Source organism: Antedon mediterranea, chromosome 8 (assembly GCF_964355755.1).
Source record: "Antedon mediterranea chromosome 8, ecAntMedi1.1, whole genome shotgun sequence".
NCBI lineage: Eukaryota > Metazoa > Echinodermata > Crinoidea > Comatulida > Antedonidae > Antedon > Antedon mediterranea.
This window is the reverse complement of record NC_092677.1, coordinates 25,921,833-25,939,505: the sequence shown is the minus strand read 5'-3', so window position 1 is coordinate 25,939,505 and position 17,673 is coordinate 25,921,833. Positions and strand designations below refer to the sequence as shown.

The window sequence follows — 17,673 nt, the reverse complement described above, 5'->3', positions numbered from 1 at the left end:
TAGTTTAGCACTCCTACGGTAACGCTGGGTGATTGCATTAGGGCTGACTCTGGGGCCCCTTAAGCTATGGGGCCCCTGGGTTTAGCCAGTGAGGTCTCATAGCTTTCTTTACTTGGTATAAACCTCACTAGATTTTAGGTCAAAATTATGATAGATTTCTTTCTTTCTTATTTCTGAAATATCTGGGTAGCATCATCCGAGTGCTATCTTCTTCAGCTCCCAATTTCCAAAACAAGCACAGTACCAAATTTTGAAGACTTTATCTGCCCTATGAGGACCTTGGCTTGCATGTGGATATGTGAACTACACTGGACATTTACAAAAATAGGTTTATAAGACGAGAGCATTTTATAAACACTAATATTTATTGATGATAAAAATTAAGCCTTTGCTTGTTTGTTTGTTGTTTTTTTTATTTTTGTAAACTTATTTGTAACTCATTTTATGAAACGACAATTGTCCAAGTGTCAACCTCTTGTTTGTTGGTACGAGTTAACGAGGAAGTTTCATCAGTCTACGGATTTTTTTGTCTACCTTGGTTCCATCTTTCATTAGTATCTGATTTTCGGCCGATGAAACTAACCAAAAAATAAATTGGTGTCTAGGTTCCCGGCATCCTGTAATCCAATATACAATGGATGGCTAAATCAATTTCCAGTTAGCAAAAAATGCTGAAGTGGCTAGTTTTTCCATCTTTCGAGATGAGTAGGAGGTTACCACGGTGAACTAGTTCACACACAGCCGCTGTGTTGTGGACAGATGAGAGTGCGCCTTAAATTGGCTGCACTGACATGCAGTGAACCTTAGGGGAGAAGCATGTAGTTGAAAAGTGCAACATCTGAGTCCATAGCGCCATGAGCAATGAAAGATTCGTTGAAATTCGGCAATATACAAGAAGTTGTATATTATTATTATAATTATTTAAACACTATAGGCCTATTATACAGTAGTAGTATGTGCATTATTACCATCCAATAACTTTTTTTTTTGTCATTTATTGTTCAACGTAGACAAAGTAGTTGTTTCATAAAAGAGTTGTTTTCTCTATAAAGTTGACAATACACTCTCGAAAACCGTACGCAAACCATCTTTCTGATATTTGAGTGGAGGTGAAATCGACCGCCTTAATTCTCTGCTTTGCATATCAAGTTCGAAAATCACAAGATAAACGCAAGTAGGCCGAAATAAAATGCCGAACATCATTGTCTGATATGGTCGCCATGACAACAACATATGTTCCATGAGTTGATTTTTACGCAATTCTAAACTCTCACCGCCGTTTGAAACGATTCCAAGCAGAAGTACTTTACCGCGTTTAGTGTCAAATACGTACAAATCCGACATTTTACCATCGTGTAACGACGTCTCCATTGTGATTGGAAGATGGTTTCGAATTCTATGCGTCAGTGTTAATGCTCTTGCCTCGTTACCCTGGCTCAATACGGGTAACGGCGCAACAATCCCGCGTATTGCTAACATTTGGTCAGCGCCTTGCGTAGACATTTTAATATCTGCGTCTTTGTGCCATGAAAAAAGAACGTCAAGTACCTTCTTTGCAAAGTTTTTTCCTCTTCGGTCGTGAAACGAGTCATCACTTGCAACCCAAAATAGAAGCTGATAATCAACAAATGCTCTACTTTCTTGCTCCTAAAAATAAAAATAACAAAAAAAATAAAATAAATATGAGTTAATCCCTTTATTTAAAGATGTATTGTTCCCCAAAAAATGAAAATTGAAAATTAATAAAGACTTTTAATAGGCCATTTTTTTAGTTTTAATATTAAAGTTATTCATTTCTATAGAAAAAACAAATGAAAATATAATTATTTCACTTATAAAAAGACAAAATAAATGGTAAATTGTAACCAAAACCCATTTGCTGGCAGCCAATTTGACTATTTTTTGCTTTAAAATTACAATTTTTTCAGGTAAATACAATTTTTTTTGATAAAATTTTTGTTCAAAGTGGATAACTACTATGTGACAATAAAATGGCATATTCAACAACAAAAAATGAAAAAATTGTTTTTTCAGACAATACATCTTTATTTAAAGCACTTTGGGTGATTTATTTTTTTGAGAGAGGTGTTGTTTTCTCCTGAGAAAAAATCCTGCCGTTTGACTTGATGATTTGAACCCAGGACGCCGATATCTGTAGCCAAGTATCAACTCTAAATTTATATTATATTATTTTCATTAAACTATTTCTTTTAACTACAAATGTTACAGATCATAAAAAGGGTAATTTCCACCCTACAGTGGATCTCCACACCATATAACTGATGTTGCAACACCATAATTCCCCCCCCCCCCCCCCACCAAAAAAAAAACACCTCTTATGTACTCAAGCCGGGACTCAAGCTAGTAAGATATTCAAATAATATTCTCAAATATTTACCATTAGTTCATAATCTCCCAATGCCCTTTGTAACTGTCTCCTTGGTAACAGAGGCCAGCGATTGGCTGCTTCTTGTAGTTCAAGAGATGTATTATACGAGGGGCCGTCTACACCATTGCTCAATCTCTGATCAACAAAGTAAATAAAAATAATATAAAAAAAATAATAAAAAATATCTATTTTTAAAAATTTGCAACATTTTAATATAAATAACTTATGATGCATTATGAATAATAATAATAATAATTTCTTTTAGTATGGAGTGCAAATTAGAGTCTGACCTCTGACTTAAATCTTGGTTGGTATTTGGTTTCCAGAGAGTTGTGTTGAGAGGCAAACAGAATCGCCAGCAGGAACACATCCATACCTCGATCCTTCTCAGTAATGTTTGTAACCGAATTCTATGAACAAGACAAGAGTATTGTGCTGTTTCAGTGGTGCATCCAGGAATTAGGGGGAGCAGCTGGCGGCCTAGAAATTGTGAAACTAAAGCTCTGTCTACTCTATCAAACAAGGCAAAAAAAATGTGATGTGCCCAAATATGGTAGTGATATGCTTAAATATGGTAGTGATATGACATCATCTTGTGCATATATGGCACATCACATTTTTGGATAATCACAAGTTTGATAGTGTAGACAGAGCTTAAGTGCTGAACTGAACTTAATGCACTATCTTTAAAATCGTAATTTCCAAAGTTTAGGGGAGGAGTTTTGATCCGCCTATGTAGAACCAACTTTGGACGCCAACAAGCTGCCTGAGGGTAGCCACACAAAAAAGCATTGCTCTTTTGGTTTTTCCCTCCATCAAATATTTACTTTATTACTTTACTTGAAATTTGGAAAATAAATTGAAGTTAAGTTGAAATTGAAGTTAAGTTGCCCGAGTATGGTTTTTGAAATTATATATAAGGAGCACATAATTCAAATGCTGCTAGCAGTTTCAAAATAATAGCATATTTATCTCTTAAATCATTTACTGGATGTGATTTTATTTACTTTCAATGATGCAATGTTATATAATACAAAACTCTGTAGTGGACGTACATCATTTGTTTTTTTGACTGGACCAAAATACAGCCATGCTTCTTCATCTTCCTCGCAATAGTCCAGCTTGCCAGTGGTGTGATGTGCATTCTCAACACACGTCCTGCTTTCATGTCGGAGAAAACCTTAAAAAGCAAAATTGTTATTAAAGAAACTGTTCAACTAAGGGATGTTCAGATCCATGGAGTTTTTGTATCGCAAACAATGTCATATTATAAGCGTTGTAACAGCAAAGTGTTCAGATTTGCTTAACTAGCGCTTTCGTTTGAAACTGAAGTGTCACAAATTTGGGCGAACATCTGGTATGCAGGAGTATATTTGATTGGATAGAGGTCAAAATCGTTAATACATTACTTTCATAACGAACAAAAGATCAGTGTCGTAAGAGGTGGCTTCCACTAATCTTTTCCTGGTTCAGACCTATGGAGTTGTAGGGTTAGCGTAGCGTACAATACGAAAGCATAACTCCGTAGGTCTGAACACGCCCTAAGATTTTTATGGTAAGAAACATACTTCATATTACCAAACATATTTCAATAGGAAACAAAAAGGGCCTGATAGAACGCTTATCTTTCAAAATAAATCGAAAGTAAAAGAAAACATTTTTCAAATGTAACTCAACTACAAATTATTCATTCAATTGTTTTCAATAATGAAAGAGAAATATGATTACGTCTCAGATAACAGATTGCAAAAAAAAAACTAAAAATAAATATACAATCATATGACCATATTACTAAAAACAAAGAAGGAATTTTCAAAAATATTTTAACTTCCTAGTTGTTTTTTAATAGTAATTTGACAAGAAATATACAACCTGTTTAATATAATCAATATAACACCCACCGGTTTTGTTAATATCCTGGTCATAATTGTTTTTACAATTTATTATTGGGCTGTGTTTTTCTTTTTTTACATACATTGTTACCTATTACCTGCTATTACATTTATTTATTTATTTATTTTTTCTTTGACTAAATTGCATTTTCAGTAACATATTACTGCTTTTTCAAAATGGTCCAGTAACATATATACAGACAAATAAAAGCATACATAGGCTTAATTTGAAAGGTATAAAGAACAGTTTAAAAAAAAATTTCTTTTGTCTAAAAGACATACAGACATACAAAGTAAAATTTAAAAAAAAGTAGATATATGCAGAATCACTTAGAAGACATTTTAGTTGATATATTTTTGAATTTATAGATATTTTTCCCAGTTACTTTTGTTTCTAATTTCAGTTGGTAAAAGATTACTTTTGGATAAGAGTATGAGATACAATAAAAGTTTAATAAAACGGCCTCTGTTCTGCCTACCTTCATAGAGATTCTGCCGATGAACAAGTATATTATGATATTTTGGTTGCTGAAACTTGCGCCTTTTTGTCACGAGGTCATTGTATGCATCATCCATGTTTAGGAGAAGTTCCGACATCTAAATAAATAATATCAAAGAATAAATAGTTTTCTGAAAAAAATTTTTTCGGAAACAAATTGTAAAGCTCTGTCTACACTATCAAACCAGTTTGACAAAAAAAGTGTGATGTGCCCAAATATGGTAGTGATATGACATCACTTTTTTTTTGTCACATAAAGTTTGATAGTGTAGACAGAGTTCAAGATTTGTTTTAATAGTTCCATATAATTTGTTGATATTTGCTATTTATTTATCAAATTGATTAGGTAGTGGTCCCTAAACAAGAATAAGTCATCAAAATTTAATTTCAATATTTGTTCTTTTACAAATTTCAATTATTTTTGTATATTTTATTAACATCAGAGAAATAGTTTGCTTTTTTTTCTCATTGTGATACAAATAAACATTACATAATACTGTACCTTTCTTTTCCTGATTCTTATTGGTTCTGTGAAAAAAAAAAAATAAAAAAATAAACATTTCATAAAAATGAAAGATTAAACAGCTTAATTATAGTAGTTTTTTTCTCAGGACGTTTCCTTGTCACAACAAAACTATTGTTTTAAAAATAACTATTAAAAATAATTAGATTATATTAATAGATTTTTATGCAAACTTTTTTTTGTATATCTCGTTGAATAAAGTCTACAGGGAATTTCCCAAATTGTTTTTCTTTGGAATGTCCTCTTTCCTCTGAAAACCCCTGCATTTAAATTATTATTGGGATAGACCTAGATTGGCCCCATCTTTGTAAAAGCAGGGAAGAGTTAATTACATTTTAATTTAACTCTTCCCTGGTAAAAGGGAATTTCCCCATCCTCTAACACGCCAACCCGTCTCTTCTCCAATCAATCATGGAGGTATAAAATAGACCTCCATGAATCAATCAATGGCAAAAATATACAGAAATTTACCTGGTACACGAGTAGTAGATGGTCCATTAATTTCTTCTCCTGTTTCACTTCCTCGTTTTTCTGTCCCTCGTTTTTCATTCCCAGACGAATTTCCGTTAACGATAACTCCCGTGGCAGCAGCAGCAGCAGCGGACGACACCTCCACCGACTCCAAATCATCTTCACCCTCATCTCCGTTCATCGTCAGATCGGAATCGTCACCAAAATCAATACAGCTATGGGGTCGGCAATAATAAATTGACATGTTTTGAGTGGATGGTTTTATCTTGTTGACGATCTTCTCCAATTCGTCATAGTACGGCCACCAGACCTTTCTGTCCACCACCCCAGCCACCATGCTCTCCCGGATCTGAAAGTATTCCCGCCTCATATTTTTCATCTTGGTACGTACTTGGGCCACGGTTCGCTCGTAGCCTTGTTCTTTCAGTCGATCGGTAATCACATTGTACACGACTCCATTCCTTCGTGTGCCGTCAAACTGCGGGTAAATATCCTGCGAGTTCCAAATTCCTAATAAACATTTTATAGATTCATCATCCCACATCTTTTAGAAATGTCAGCTTTCGGCGTTAGTAGCAAAAACACAAAGATAATCGCATTAAGCGGCGTTTTAAACCGGTTGTTCTAAGCTGCTCACTTACTATGCGGATAGATGACAAGCGTGTGTGAGGTGCGTTATCCGTCTTCAACGCCTGATTCGCCTCTTGTGGCCGTGTAGGTGTCTTTGTAAACTGGTTTAGTATCGGAACGGTGCGTGACCTTATACATCGTTCAAGAAAGGAAGTAAACAAATCACAAACAGCATAACGGATACCAAACACACAGTCGCTCTATTTGATCACGGATTATGAAATTATTACAACGCAATAATCGATTACAGTAATAAATCCAAACCAAGTTGAAACAGTCTTCCCCCCGTTGTATCGCTGGTCTGACACACGTGACGCAGTACAGCGGATACGCGTGACTAACATGATGCCGACGCGCGCGTCTATTATATGACGTTACTATATTTTACAACACACGTGATACAGTACAGCGATACGCGCGATATATATGTCTACGCGCGCGTCTATTACATGACGTGACTATATTTTATAATTGGGCGGATAGTTTTAATCGCCGATCCTTATTGTTTTAAAACCTTTCAATGAAAAATTTATTAGAGGCCATCGACGGAGGCCATAATAAATAACCATTTCTGTTTTTTAATATCTAAATCCGTCCTAATATGCCCGGCCACTCCACACATCCTGAGACCCGTCCCTGCAAGGCTATGGGCCTCTCTAATTTCAGTAAATGTCAAAAACGAAATTTCAAACCATCGATAATGAAAAACGATTGTTTAAAATATCCTATCCTTTCAACCCGGTGAAACTATTTTAAAACAAAAATACTGACTCATCCAAACAGTTTCGTTTTGATTCTTTCGTTGTATAAACAACTTCAGGACTAAATGTCAAACTATTTTCTTTCTCGCTTCTTTCGAACTTTAATCAATCTCATTTTGACATGAAATTCGATGTTATCAAAGATAATTTATAACACTATTTCATATCGAAACTCTTTTCTGTTTTTTCTTTTCATATTTCAACTTTGAATTTGAATGCGACACAAAAACATTTCATAAACATAAACAACATGCGCACTGGGCTGCTCAGTACGAATCTGGTCCGGTTTCCACGTTTCGCAACGCGAATCCGATGAGTCAATATTACGCTTGGTTTCCACGCACGTGTGAGTTGACAAATCACAAGCGACTGTTTGGATGACCCATCGCTTCGTGATTGGTCAATTGCTTGCGATGCGCTTATCTACGTCGCGGCGTTCTCAGTGGATACCAAGCTTTAGACAAAATTACGTGTACAGTATGTCCTTGTGCGAACCAAGCCTAAATGATGACCGTTAAGAAAACGCGGAGGTGGATTCAAAATCGACCGCGGCGAGGTCCAACTGCTACAAAAACCCCAATAGCTTTTGAAAAAAGAGAATTTGTGACAACGAACACACTATACATAATATATACATACAACAAACATACAGTTACATTTTACAAGTGTTATTTTTGCTTTAATAACAGGAAAATGCATTGCGTGTGACGTCATTCCCATTGTGTTTGATTCCATCCTAAAAAGAAAGGGAGTTGTGCAAAAAGGAAATCGAATATAAAAGTCAACTGGAAGATAATAATTCAATCACTCTGCGTTAATTGTAAACCATTGATAACATTTTGAGGAAAAAAAATGTGTGATTATGACAAAAAAAATGGTTTCGCTTTTGTTCCAATTGTAGGAGGCCCTACTGACTGTTTTAGTTCTATGTTTATGTCTGTGTGAGTTGGTCCTTTTTTTTTTAGCCCGTTCGTTCATCCATTCTGCACACATTTCGTGACTTGAAAGACGCTCAAATCGTACTAAACTCCGCTTGTAATTGTTTTCCCGGATAGATCGGTCGGTAGGTCCGACATGAGATATATACAGTATTATATATTATTGTTGTTAACATCTTTGATAAGTATTGTTGTTAACATCTTTGATTGGCTGATTTGTTTTATTATGTAATTTTGTGACTTATATGTTATCCTTTGTTACAATTCTCTTCACCTGATGATGGGCTATGCCCGAAACATGTCGTAAAAATAAACCTATATTGAGGCAGTTTTAACTTATTTGATTTTTTTCTATATCCTGCCTATGCAGCTCTCTGATTTATATTATATAATATATATATAAACAAATCAGGCAAAGAACATTAATTCTAAACCGCCCGGTAATATACTGAAATTTAATTAATTAATTTGTATATATAGATTCCAGCAAAAGATAGGGCATCACATTTTAAGCTACACCATTCTTCATTTCACCATTTTTAGGCCCTGGGAACCCCTATTTCAAAATCCTGTATCTCGGATTCGATAGTACAATGAACCCCTAGTAGCTCATTCCCCGCCTTTTTACTTTAGGCCTATATATTATAATAAGTAAGAATGAACTTCTGTGCCTAAATATATATTCATCGCTTTGGTTGAGTTCAGGTGTGGGGTGGGTGGAGTTGGGGTGTGAATCGTTTGCTGATAAATTGCACTTTGGCGCTAAATCAATCGACATTTGTGGAATACATTTCTTCCAGCAGTGCGAGATCCTTTCTTTTTTTAAATTTAGGACACGAAATGCACACTTATTTCCGATATGAATACAGGAAGGAGGCCTACCACTCAAAACGAAAGTGATGTCGTTTATTTGTTGATGTATTTGCGAACAGTCATCAACATATAGTACTTTGGCAAGTTGGCGAATGGCTTTCATCAAACATTTCCATCTGGCTTCCGATCGACAACCCGCGCTAAATTTAAAACGGCGGTGTAGATTGTTATCGCCCGTTCTCTACATGGAGAAGAATTGTAAAATACTCATAGATGTGATTGACATTAAAACCTCACGATGGTCCGATGTAATGACGTCATAGACAACTCGTTCTAGACTTGATAAAAGTCGAATACGCTTCCCACAAACGAAACGACGACGACGATGACGGCGGCGGAAAAGACTCCCTACTTATAAACCCGAATACGTTATCATCAAAAAACAAATCATGAAAAACGAAGCTTAATTTGTCAAATCAAAATTGACTCTCCATGTTCATGCGCGTGGCAAAAAAAAAATAAAACGCTACGAAAACATGTTGGTGGAATTGGTATATTGGTATATATTGTACTCAGAAATTATGGATTACAAAGACGAACAGAACATCGGATAATAATAGAAAAATCTCAATCAATCCAGCAAAAACACACATATTATTATTATTTATTATTATTATCTTTTTATTACACATGGCGAGGGCATTCACAACGGTAACTTATTGACTAGTAACTCCATAAATACATATTACCAATAATTAACAGGTTCCAAAGAGTAAACATGCATTTACTCATTAAATAATTTAATATTTTTAGCAGCTGACTATGTCGGTCAGTTGGTCGGTAAACACTAAAAATTTACTCATTAAACAATTTAAATTTGTAACAGCTCACTATTTCGGTCGGTTGGTCGGTAAACACTAACTTGAGCACGTCACTGCAGCCATGTATATGGCCTTGTTTTTTGTGATCCTTTCTTCGTTCATTCAACTATTTCTTTTTCCAACTTTCAATAAATTTCATTTGTTTTAGAATTCTTGGTCAAATTTATTTTATTGTTTATTCCTTTGTATTGTCTTTTTTTTTATTTTTTGCTTTTCGATATTGAATTTATCTTTGAATTGAAGCTCCCAGCCAACGTAAGTTAAGCCTTGTCCACACTATCAAACATTATGTGACAAAAAAATGTGATGTGCCCATATATGGCCATGATGATGTCATATCACTACCATATTTTGGCATATCACTACCATTTTTTTGGCATATCATACTTTTTTTTGTCAAACTAGTTTGATAGTGTAGATGGAGCTTAATTTCCTTCCTTTATTCAACTGGTATTTAGTAATTATGGAATGTTTTTGGACATGATTTTAAAATATGTTAAAAATAACTATTTCTTCCTAAGGGACAAGATTGCCAAAAATATTTAAAATTCAACTCCATTGAGGGCTTGGAGCTGAGGAAGTAGATTTTTGATTACACTCTGGAAACCATCAATTTGACCAACTGGGTTGCCTTGGAGACACAGTATTGTCAGATTTGGTGAAAAAGTTAAATTTGAAAGTTCAACTATAGATTTGATATCTGATAGCATTCGATAAGAATACATAATAGCAAAATAATAGTAAAATAAATAAATAAATAAATAAATAAATAAATAGTAAAATAGACAAAGAAACATGGTGACTACTACAGTAAACTTTGCCAATACCAGAATCTTAGAAAACCGAAACTATCCCAAACGCAGACTTTTCTTGAAGCTATGTCTACACTATCAAACTAATTTGACAACAAAAATGTGATGTGCCCATATATGGACATGATGATGTCATATCACTACCATATTTGGGCATATCACTACCATATTTGGGCACATCACAATTTTTTTTCAAATTAGTTTGATAGTGTAGACAGTCCAAAAGGTCCCAAATATTTTCTTCATTAAAAACTTTATTTTTTTCTGGAACATGAAGCAAAATTGGCTAATCCAAAATTGTCTGATATTGGGCGAAAAAAATCGTTAAATTATTATTATTAGATAAATTATATAATGCATGCTTACCAAATGTTGGAGACCACTTGATCTTATCGGCGATTGGCAAAGGTCAAAGGTCATTCCTAGTTATTTGAATTCTATTCTAAGAAACTATACATGCAACAAAAAATAAAAAATTAAAAAAATTAAAAATTCGCCACTGTTTTAGATCCTTTAAAATTATAAATTTATAAAGATATAAATATTTTTGTCTGTTACCTTTTTGTTCATGTTATGAAAATTTATAAGTTAATAAAAAAAATAAATAAAAAAAAAACAATATATAAATATTCGACAAAGGATACTGTTATTTTTTATAGAAAGTTCCTCGAGAGATGGTAATCGCACGAGCTCCTGCAAACTATCGATGTTGTTATCGTCCACGAGGATCTTCTTCGCACATTGTAACATGTGACAACCCTTTAATGATGTTAGTTTGTTGGATGACAAGTTTATTTCCTCCACTGACACCAGATGTTCAAGATGTGTTAGAGTTGTCAGTTCCTAGTGATTAATTTAATATTTAATATAAGAATTTTACGAAAACATAATAACATATATTATAAAGCTCTGTTTACACTATGAAAGTTTATGTGATATAAGAATGTGATGTGCCCATATATGGACATGATGTCATATCACTACCATATTTGGGCATATCACTACCATATTTGGACACAACATTTTTTGTCAAACTAGTTTGATAGTGTAAACATTTAAATTTAACCAAAAAAAAACCCAATTTCCAGTTTTCCTTTAAATTATGGTTTTATCATTATAGTGTTACGTGATATTAAAATGGCATATTGAACAAAAATATTTTTTTTTATTTCCAAGGGGAAAATGTATCTTGAATAGTGAAACATAAACAACATATACATATTTTTAATACCTTATTAGATATATCAATAGTTTTAACATTATTTCCTGCTGTTTCAGCTCTTAATATAGCATTCTCGATACAAAATCTACTTCTTAGATCATGGAAGTAGTTAGCACGATATGGGTCGGATTTCAGGAGCACGTTCACGTGACCGTCGGTTTCTGACTCGTATCGCAGCGGGTCTAATGACCTCATCAGCTGGATAATTGTGAAAACACACCCTGATGAAAATAACGATAAATGACAAATTAAAGTAAAAGTGAATTTGAAAGTACATTGTGAAAGTGAGAGACAGTTCTCAATGTTTTATCTTTCAACATCTAAAATTAATGATTTTCAATTTTTATTAATTTCATTTTGATTGGAAAACTTTAGTTTTGACAAACTATTATTTTTATCTTTAGAAAATTATAAATAAATTAATTATGTTCTCGCAAAACATTTTACAAACTATTAAGTATAAAAATATAGCGTTCCAATTACACTGCTAATTGTACTTATGGTATTAAAATAATATTATATTAAACTGCACAAACAATTAATACAAAATTACAACATTTTAATATCTTAAGCTCTGTCTACACTATCAAACTTGATGTGACAAAAAAATGTGATGTGCCTATACATAGACATGATGATGTCATATCACTACCATATTTAAGCATATCACTACCATATTTAAGCATATCACTACCATATTTAAGCATATCACTACCATATTTGGTCACATCACACGTTTTTTGATAGTGTTGATGATGTCATATCACTACCATATTTAAGCATATCACTACCATATTTAAGCATATCACTACCATATTTGGTCACATCACACGTTTTTTGATAGTGTAGACAGAGCTTTATTTTAAGAAAGAGAGAAGGGTGGGGGGGGGGGGGGGAATGAATACCACAAGTTATCCTATAACCAGAAACGTTATTTATACTGTTTATATATTTATACTACAAATTATTATATATAACTATACTTTATTTATTTCTTTTATTTCAACAATATTTTCTTTCTGATTTATTTCTATAAAAAAATGTTTGACAATTAAACAGTGATTTTCTTACATTTATTATCTGGTTCTAGTTCGAGGAGTTGCTGGCAAGACTCCAGCTCTTGCGCAAGGACGCTTGATTTTTCCACGCTTAATTGCGAAGAGAACATTGTCGCTGCCACATTCGTTTCCTTACTCCAACTTTCGGAATCCCCTATAGCGGGAAAAGTGAAACCTTTTTCAGATACGCATCAGTGCACAGGAAAGCGAAGTTAATATTTTACAGATAATGAGGTACTTAAAATAACTAAGTGTGCTATGGGCGTATACGGGTCAAGAATTAGCAAAGTCCTTAAAACATTTATAAATAAATATCAGTAAAAAATTCATTTATAGAACAAATGACTTAATATATAAATTATTACCAGTAAAAGTCAATAACACTGTAGTTAAAAACCAAACCACTAATACCATTAATAACACACTACCAACACTGTTAATACCAAATCACTAACACCATTAATACCACACTACCAACACTGTTAATACCAAACCACTAATACCATTAATACCACACTACCAACACTGTTAATACCAAACCACTAACACCATTAATACCACACACTACCAACACTGTTAATACCAAATCACTAACACCATTAATACCACAATACCAACACTGTTAAATACCAAACCACTAACATCATTAACACCACTATCATCCACAAAATCATTATCAAAATGTCACCATCATCCTATAACTAAATGTAAAGCTACCTGCCTTCTGTAAATGAACACGCTTTCTTGACCAGTCCATTGTCCAAGTTAAAATCCAAAGTTACTCCATTGATCTTATCACAATCTGGTGTGAAAATCTGTTACCATTTTGATAAGGCTTATAATATTACAAATGATTTTAAAGATACTGATGTTGATTATGATTACAATGATAGTGTTGATAATGACAATGATATGATTAATTTACTGTATTAGTACTGAATGATAATGAGGATAATGATAATAATATGGATTATAACAATGATTAAAATGATTTAAGACGATAATGATTACATCAGTGGTGATGATAATGATTAGTAATGATATTTTTCATCTAAAATCATTGATCCTTGACAATATTAATACGAAGTACAAAGATACCCAGACTTGAGAATGAACGTGCTGGCCACTTGATGTTCTCCATTGTCCAGCTAATAGTTGACCATCTAGGCTGACCTTAACATTGTTTTTCTCCGGAATGAGAACAGGTTTAGCAAATACTACTAAAATCATATTGCGCCGTTTATTGGCATACAGAAAATTAATATTTTGCGGGCTTTCAGCTGTGAAAAATAATGATAATAATAATTCTTTATTTTTTGTTTTTAGCTTACTGTTACGGCTTGTCTGTGTAAATTGGCCTTAATATGAAGTACTTACCTCTGCCTAGCAACCAGCGATGGTAAAACCAAGCACTTTGATCATTTGGATCAGTAAAGAACGCATTTTGGGCAAGTTCATACTCTGTAAAAGTAAGAAATGTCTACACTATCAAACTATTTTGACAAAAAAGTGTGATGTGCCCAAATATGGTAGTGATATGCTTAAATATGGTAGTGATGTGCCCAAATATGGTAGTGATGACATCATCATGTCCATAGATACAGTATATCACATTTTTTTATTACATAAAGTCTTGGGAACATAAATATATACAACATAAAACAACTGCACTTTATCAAAACTCTTTATTTTATATTTGTCAATATAAAGATTAACATACCTTCAAGTAGAACATCTTCCCGGACTCTTCCGGTATTTTTCTCATCGGGATAGAGCAACGGAAGAAGTTTGCTGCGGTAATGCCAGGATGAGAAATTTGAAAAATTACTACTGATCTTCGAAGTTGAAAAATCCAATTCATCTTTTGCTGCAACCTTTGACCTTGCAACGACAAAACGACGATAGTCCCAGCAATGAACTGTAAAAAAGGAAAAGGTTGTAATTTAATAACAAATTATACAAAAATAGTTTGATATTGGCTCTAAATATTTCAAATCAGGGCAATATAGTTTTTTGCTAAACTTTAACAAATTTTTGTTGATTCTTTTTTATGTCCCTTTAATTTAATTTTTTTTATTAAACTTTGTTTAATGAGGATGACTCAATAACATGACATGCATGAGGCCCTCAACACCGATACAAACACAAACAACGTGAAAAATAATGACAAAAAAAGAAAATAAATAGACCAATATATAAATGTAATATGAGTTCTACTATATTATTAACTCGATAAAAAAAGATAATAAAAATTAACTTATGTACTTGATTTTTATGTACCCTCATTTTTAAACACATATATTTTATTCTACTCCGTAGCATGCTATTATTGAAACGGGGGTCATGACTTACAGTTCAATGAACTTACTGTGACCTCCATCCACCCAATATACACTGTATACTTATGTTAAAACTGTTTAAATTTATTTGAAGAGTGGAAAATAAACAAAACAAAACTTACAATTACGTTCATCGTGCTCAAGGTATATGTCACATAATTTTAATTCTTTCTTCCAATCTGGCTGAGGCATGTGGTCCATAATCCAGCATCTATGATGCCATGCACCATATGATTTGGGATTCACTTGCAGACAATCCTCTAGGAATGACAGCTCAGAAGAACACAGTGTCTGGAAATTATCTTTTGGTCTGATCATTTTAACGAAAATAATTGTGAATAATAAATAAAAGTGAATGTCAAATAAAGTTATAGATTTGAAAGATATTACATTTATATTGTATGACTTTCTTTGCTATTACTAGCTACTTTTATAGAGAAAGCATTTATTACTAATAATTAATTGTTAAGATACTCTCCTACAAATCCCAGGGTTCTGGTTCAAATCCTGTCAAACAATTGATTGACATACAGTAAAGCTCTGTCCACACTATCAAACTTTATGTGACAAAAAAATGTGATGTGCCCATATATGTACATGATGATGTCATATCACTACCATATCTGATTATTTTGAAACTACCGATCATGCATATAATACAAGAATTAATCATTATTTTAATTTAGCCATTCCCCCTTGTCGTATTAATTGTGGACGATTTAGAATTTCTTTTTCTGGTGCTGTTATTTGGAATGATTTACCTTTAGAATTACGAACAATTACATCTAGATTTGCTTTCTCTAAACAACTTAAAGAATTACTTTTATTTAAGTATATAAAAGAATAATCTATAATTTACAATGTTTTATATATTGTTAATTCATTAGATATTATCTATTGAACTGATATGGTTTTGTTTATTACAGTACAGTACATACAGTACAGTACATACAGTACAGTACATACAGTACAGTACATACAGTACAGTACATACAGTACAGTACATACAGTACAGTACATACAGTACAGTACATACAGTACAGTACATACAGTACAGTACATACAGTACAGTACATACAGTACTTTATGTTATGTTATGTTATTTATTTATTATTCCAAAAATATTTTGTTTTGTTTTTGACGTTATAAAATTTTTATTTTCTTTTAAGTTCTGTTATTTATTTGTTAATTTTGTAGCTTAAGTTAGTTAAGATAAAAGGTACCAAGCTTGATTAGCTTCGGCTATATCTTGGCTACCTTTTGTATTAAATTGTTTTTGTTTGATACAATAAAGAAGAAGAATATTTAGGCATATCACTACCATATTTGGGCACATCACACATCAAACTAATTTGATAGTAGATAGAGCTTAAGACTTTCTTTATGTAGGGCATCTTGTGTGTATGTATGTATGGCTTATGAATGGATTGTCAACTTATTATTGGAGGTTATCTCCAGTCAGTCAGTTAATTTTAATAAAAAAATATATATTTTTTTTAAAGCTGCGGCTTGGTAAAAATGAATAATCCCTTACCGTGATGAACTCATCTCTAAAAATATCTCTTTCCTGAAATTCCACATGGTATAGAAGTCCGGATTGGCTGCTAGTACTTCCCTCGTTAACCCTAACGCTTCCTCATCCAATTCTTTCTCTTCTCGCTATAAAAACAAATTAATGCTGTAATATGAACGCTTAATAACATGTGTTATGCGAAGCATCCTGAATTAGATATTTATTATGAGACAAAAACAAACAAAAGTTTATGTACAATACCTTTTTCCATATTTTGGACGTAACGCCATTATAAAGTTTTAATTTCTTTTCCCTTTCTTTGCGTTTAGCTTCCTTCTGTTCTTCGGTAGTTCTTACTTTTACTCGCCCATGCTAGTAAAATAAAGATCACAACCATTTACAGTGCATACTTTTAGAGTAAGGTAGAGTAGTAGGAGTAGGAGTGTTGGCGGAAGAGAGGGGGGGGGGGGGATGGACAGGGTCTTGCAAATCTGCTGGGGTGTAGTTTCAGTAATAATTTAGGGTTACACTGCAGGGGAGGGGGTGGTGTCTGGTGTGTAAGTGTGAAAATTGTTTTGAATTCACATTGGGTACGCCTAGGCCCAGAGATCACTTCCTCTAGAAATTAACTTTTTTTTTCTCAATCAATACCTCCCGTTTCCCTCTGAAATTGTCATGCAACAAATCACAGCAAAGCCTAAAACTTTCTATCATTATTTGGCAGTCAAAATCACTAAAAACTACACGAATTTTGCGTAAAACTATTAATACCATTCAGACATAATATAAATATATAAAGTTTACTTTTAACTTATATGTTATAACAACAAATAAATTAATTTTAAAATGAGCCCACCATTTTCCGCGAAATTTGACTCTCTCAACGTACAGCTAATATCTATTTGCAGGGAAATGGCTCATGCTATCTGAAC

At 33.2% G+C, this 17,673-nt stretch overlaps 2 protein-coding genes across 4 annotated transcripts in view; both read right to left on the bottom strand.

Annotated features, from left to right (window-relative positions):
• LOC140057325 (uncharacterized) overlaps positions 1–6,318 on the bottom strand; it is a 45,142-nt gene extending 38,824 nt beyond the window's left edge. The window contains exons 1-7 of one of the 2 annotated variants that reach the window (XM_072102937.1): positions 5,775–6,318; positions 5,283–5,308; positions 4,761–4,878; positions 3,445–3,569; positions 2,680–2,799; positions 2,399–2,524; positions 1,549–1,647 (exon numbers count right to left, since the gene is read on the bottom strand). In XM_072102937.1, coding sequence (XP_071959038.1) covers positions 1,549–1,647; positions 2,399–2,524; positions 2,680–2,799; positions 3,445–3,569; positions 4,761–4,878; positions 5,283–5,308; positions 5,775–6,318 — 1,158 coding nt within the window. Of the gene's footprint in view, positions 1–289; positions 1,648–2,398; positions 2,525–2,679; positions 2,800–3,444; positions 3,570–4,760; positions 4,879–5,282; positions 5,309–5,774 lie in introns of those variants that run through there. The other variant, XM_072102936.1, reaches the window with a different exon arrangement.
• Positions 6,319–6,449: 131 nt separating this feature from the next.
• LOC140057324 (geranylgeranyl transferase type-2 subunit alpha-like) lies at positions 6,450–17,620 on the bottom strand. Of its 2 annotated transcripts, XM_072102935.1 has the most exons (13): positions 17,598–17,620; positions 17,003–17,113; positions 16,763–16,887; positions 15,351–15,538; positions 14,610–14,807; positions 14,267–14,350; positions 13,988–14,169; positions 13,611–13,704; positions 12,903–13,043; positions 11,841–12,052; positions 11,254–11,452; positions 10,976–11,031; positions 6,450–6,533 (listed from the first exon to the last, which is right to left on the bottom strand). In XM_072102935.1, the coding sequence occupies exons 1-13, from the start codon at positions 17,598–17,600 to the stop codon at positions 6,450–6,452; spliced, it is 1,677 nt and encodes a 558-aa protein (XP_071959036.1). In that variant the 5' UTR covers positions 17,601–17,620. The 2 variants fall into 2 exon arrangements, with proteins under 2 accessions (XP_071959036.1, XP_071959035.1); XM_072102934.1 differs by lacking the exons at positions 6,450–6,533; positions 10,976–11,031 and adding an exon at positions 9,405–10,497.
• Positions 17,621–17,673: the final 53 nt, after the last annotated feature.

What these genes read in the sequence shown, in the direction of transcription:
- LOC140057324 (XM_072102934.1), bottom strand. An exon ending in TTAGAGATGAGTTCATCACG is followed by an intron (nt 15,539 to 16,762) that starts GTAAGGGATTAT and finishes TAAAATGATCAG; the next exon opens with ACCAAAAGATAATTTCCAGA. An exon ending in AGCGTGTTCATTTACAGAAG is followed by an intron (nt 13,044 to 13,610) that starts GCAGGTAGCTTT and finishes TTCCCGCTATAG; the next exon opens with GGGATTCCGAAAGTTGGAGT.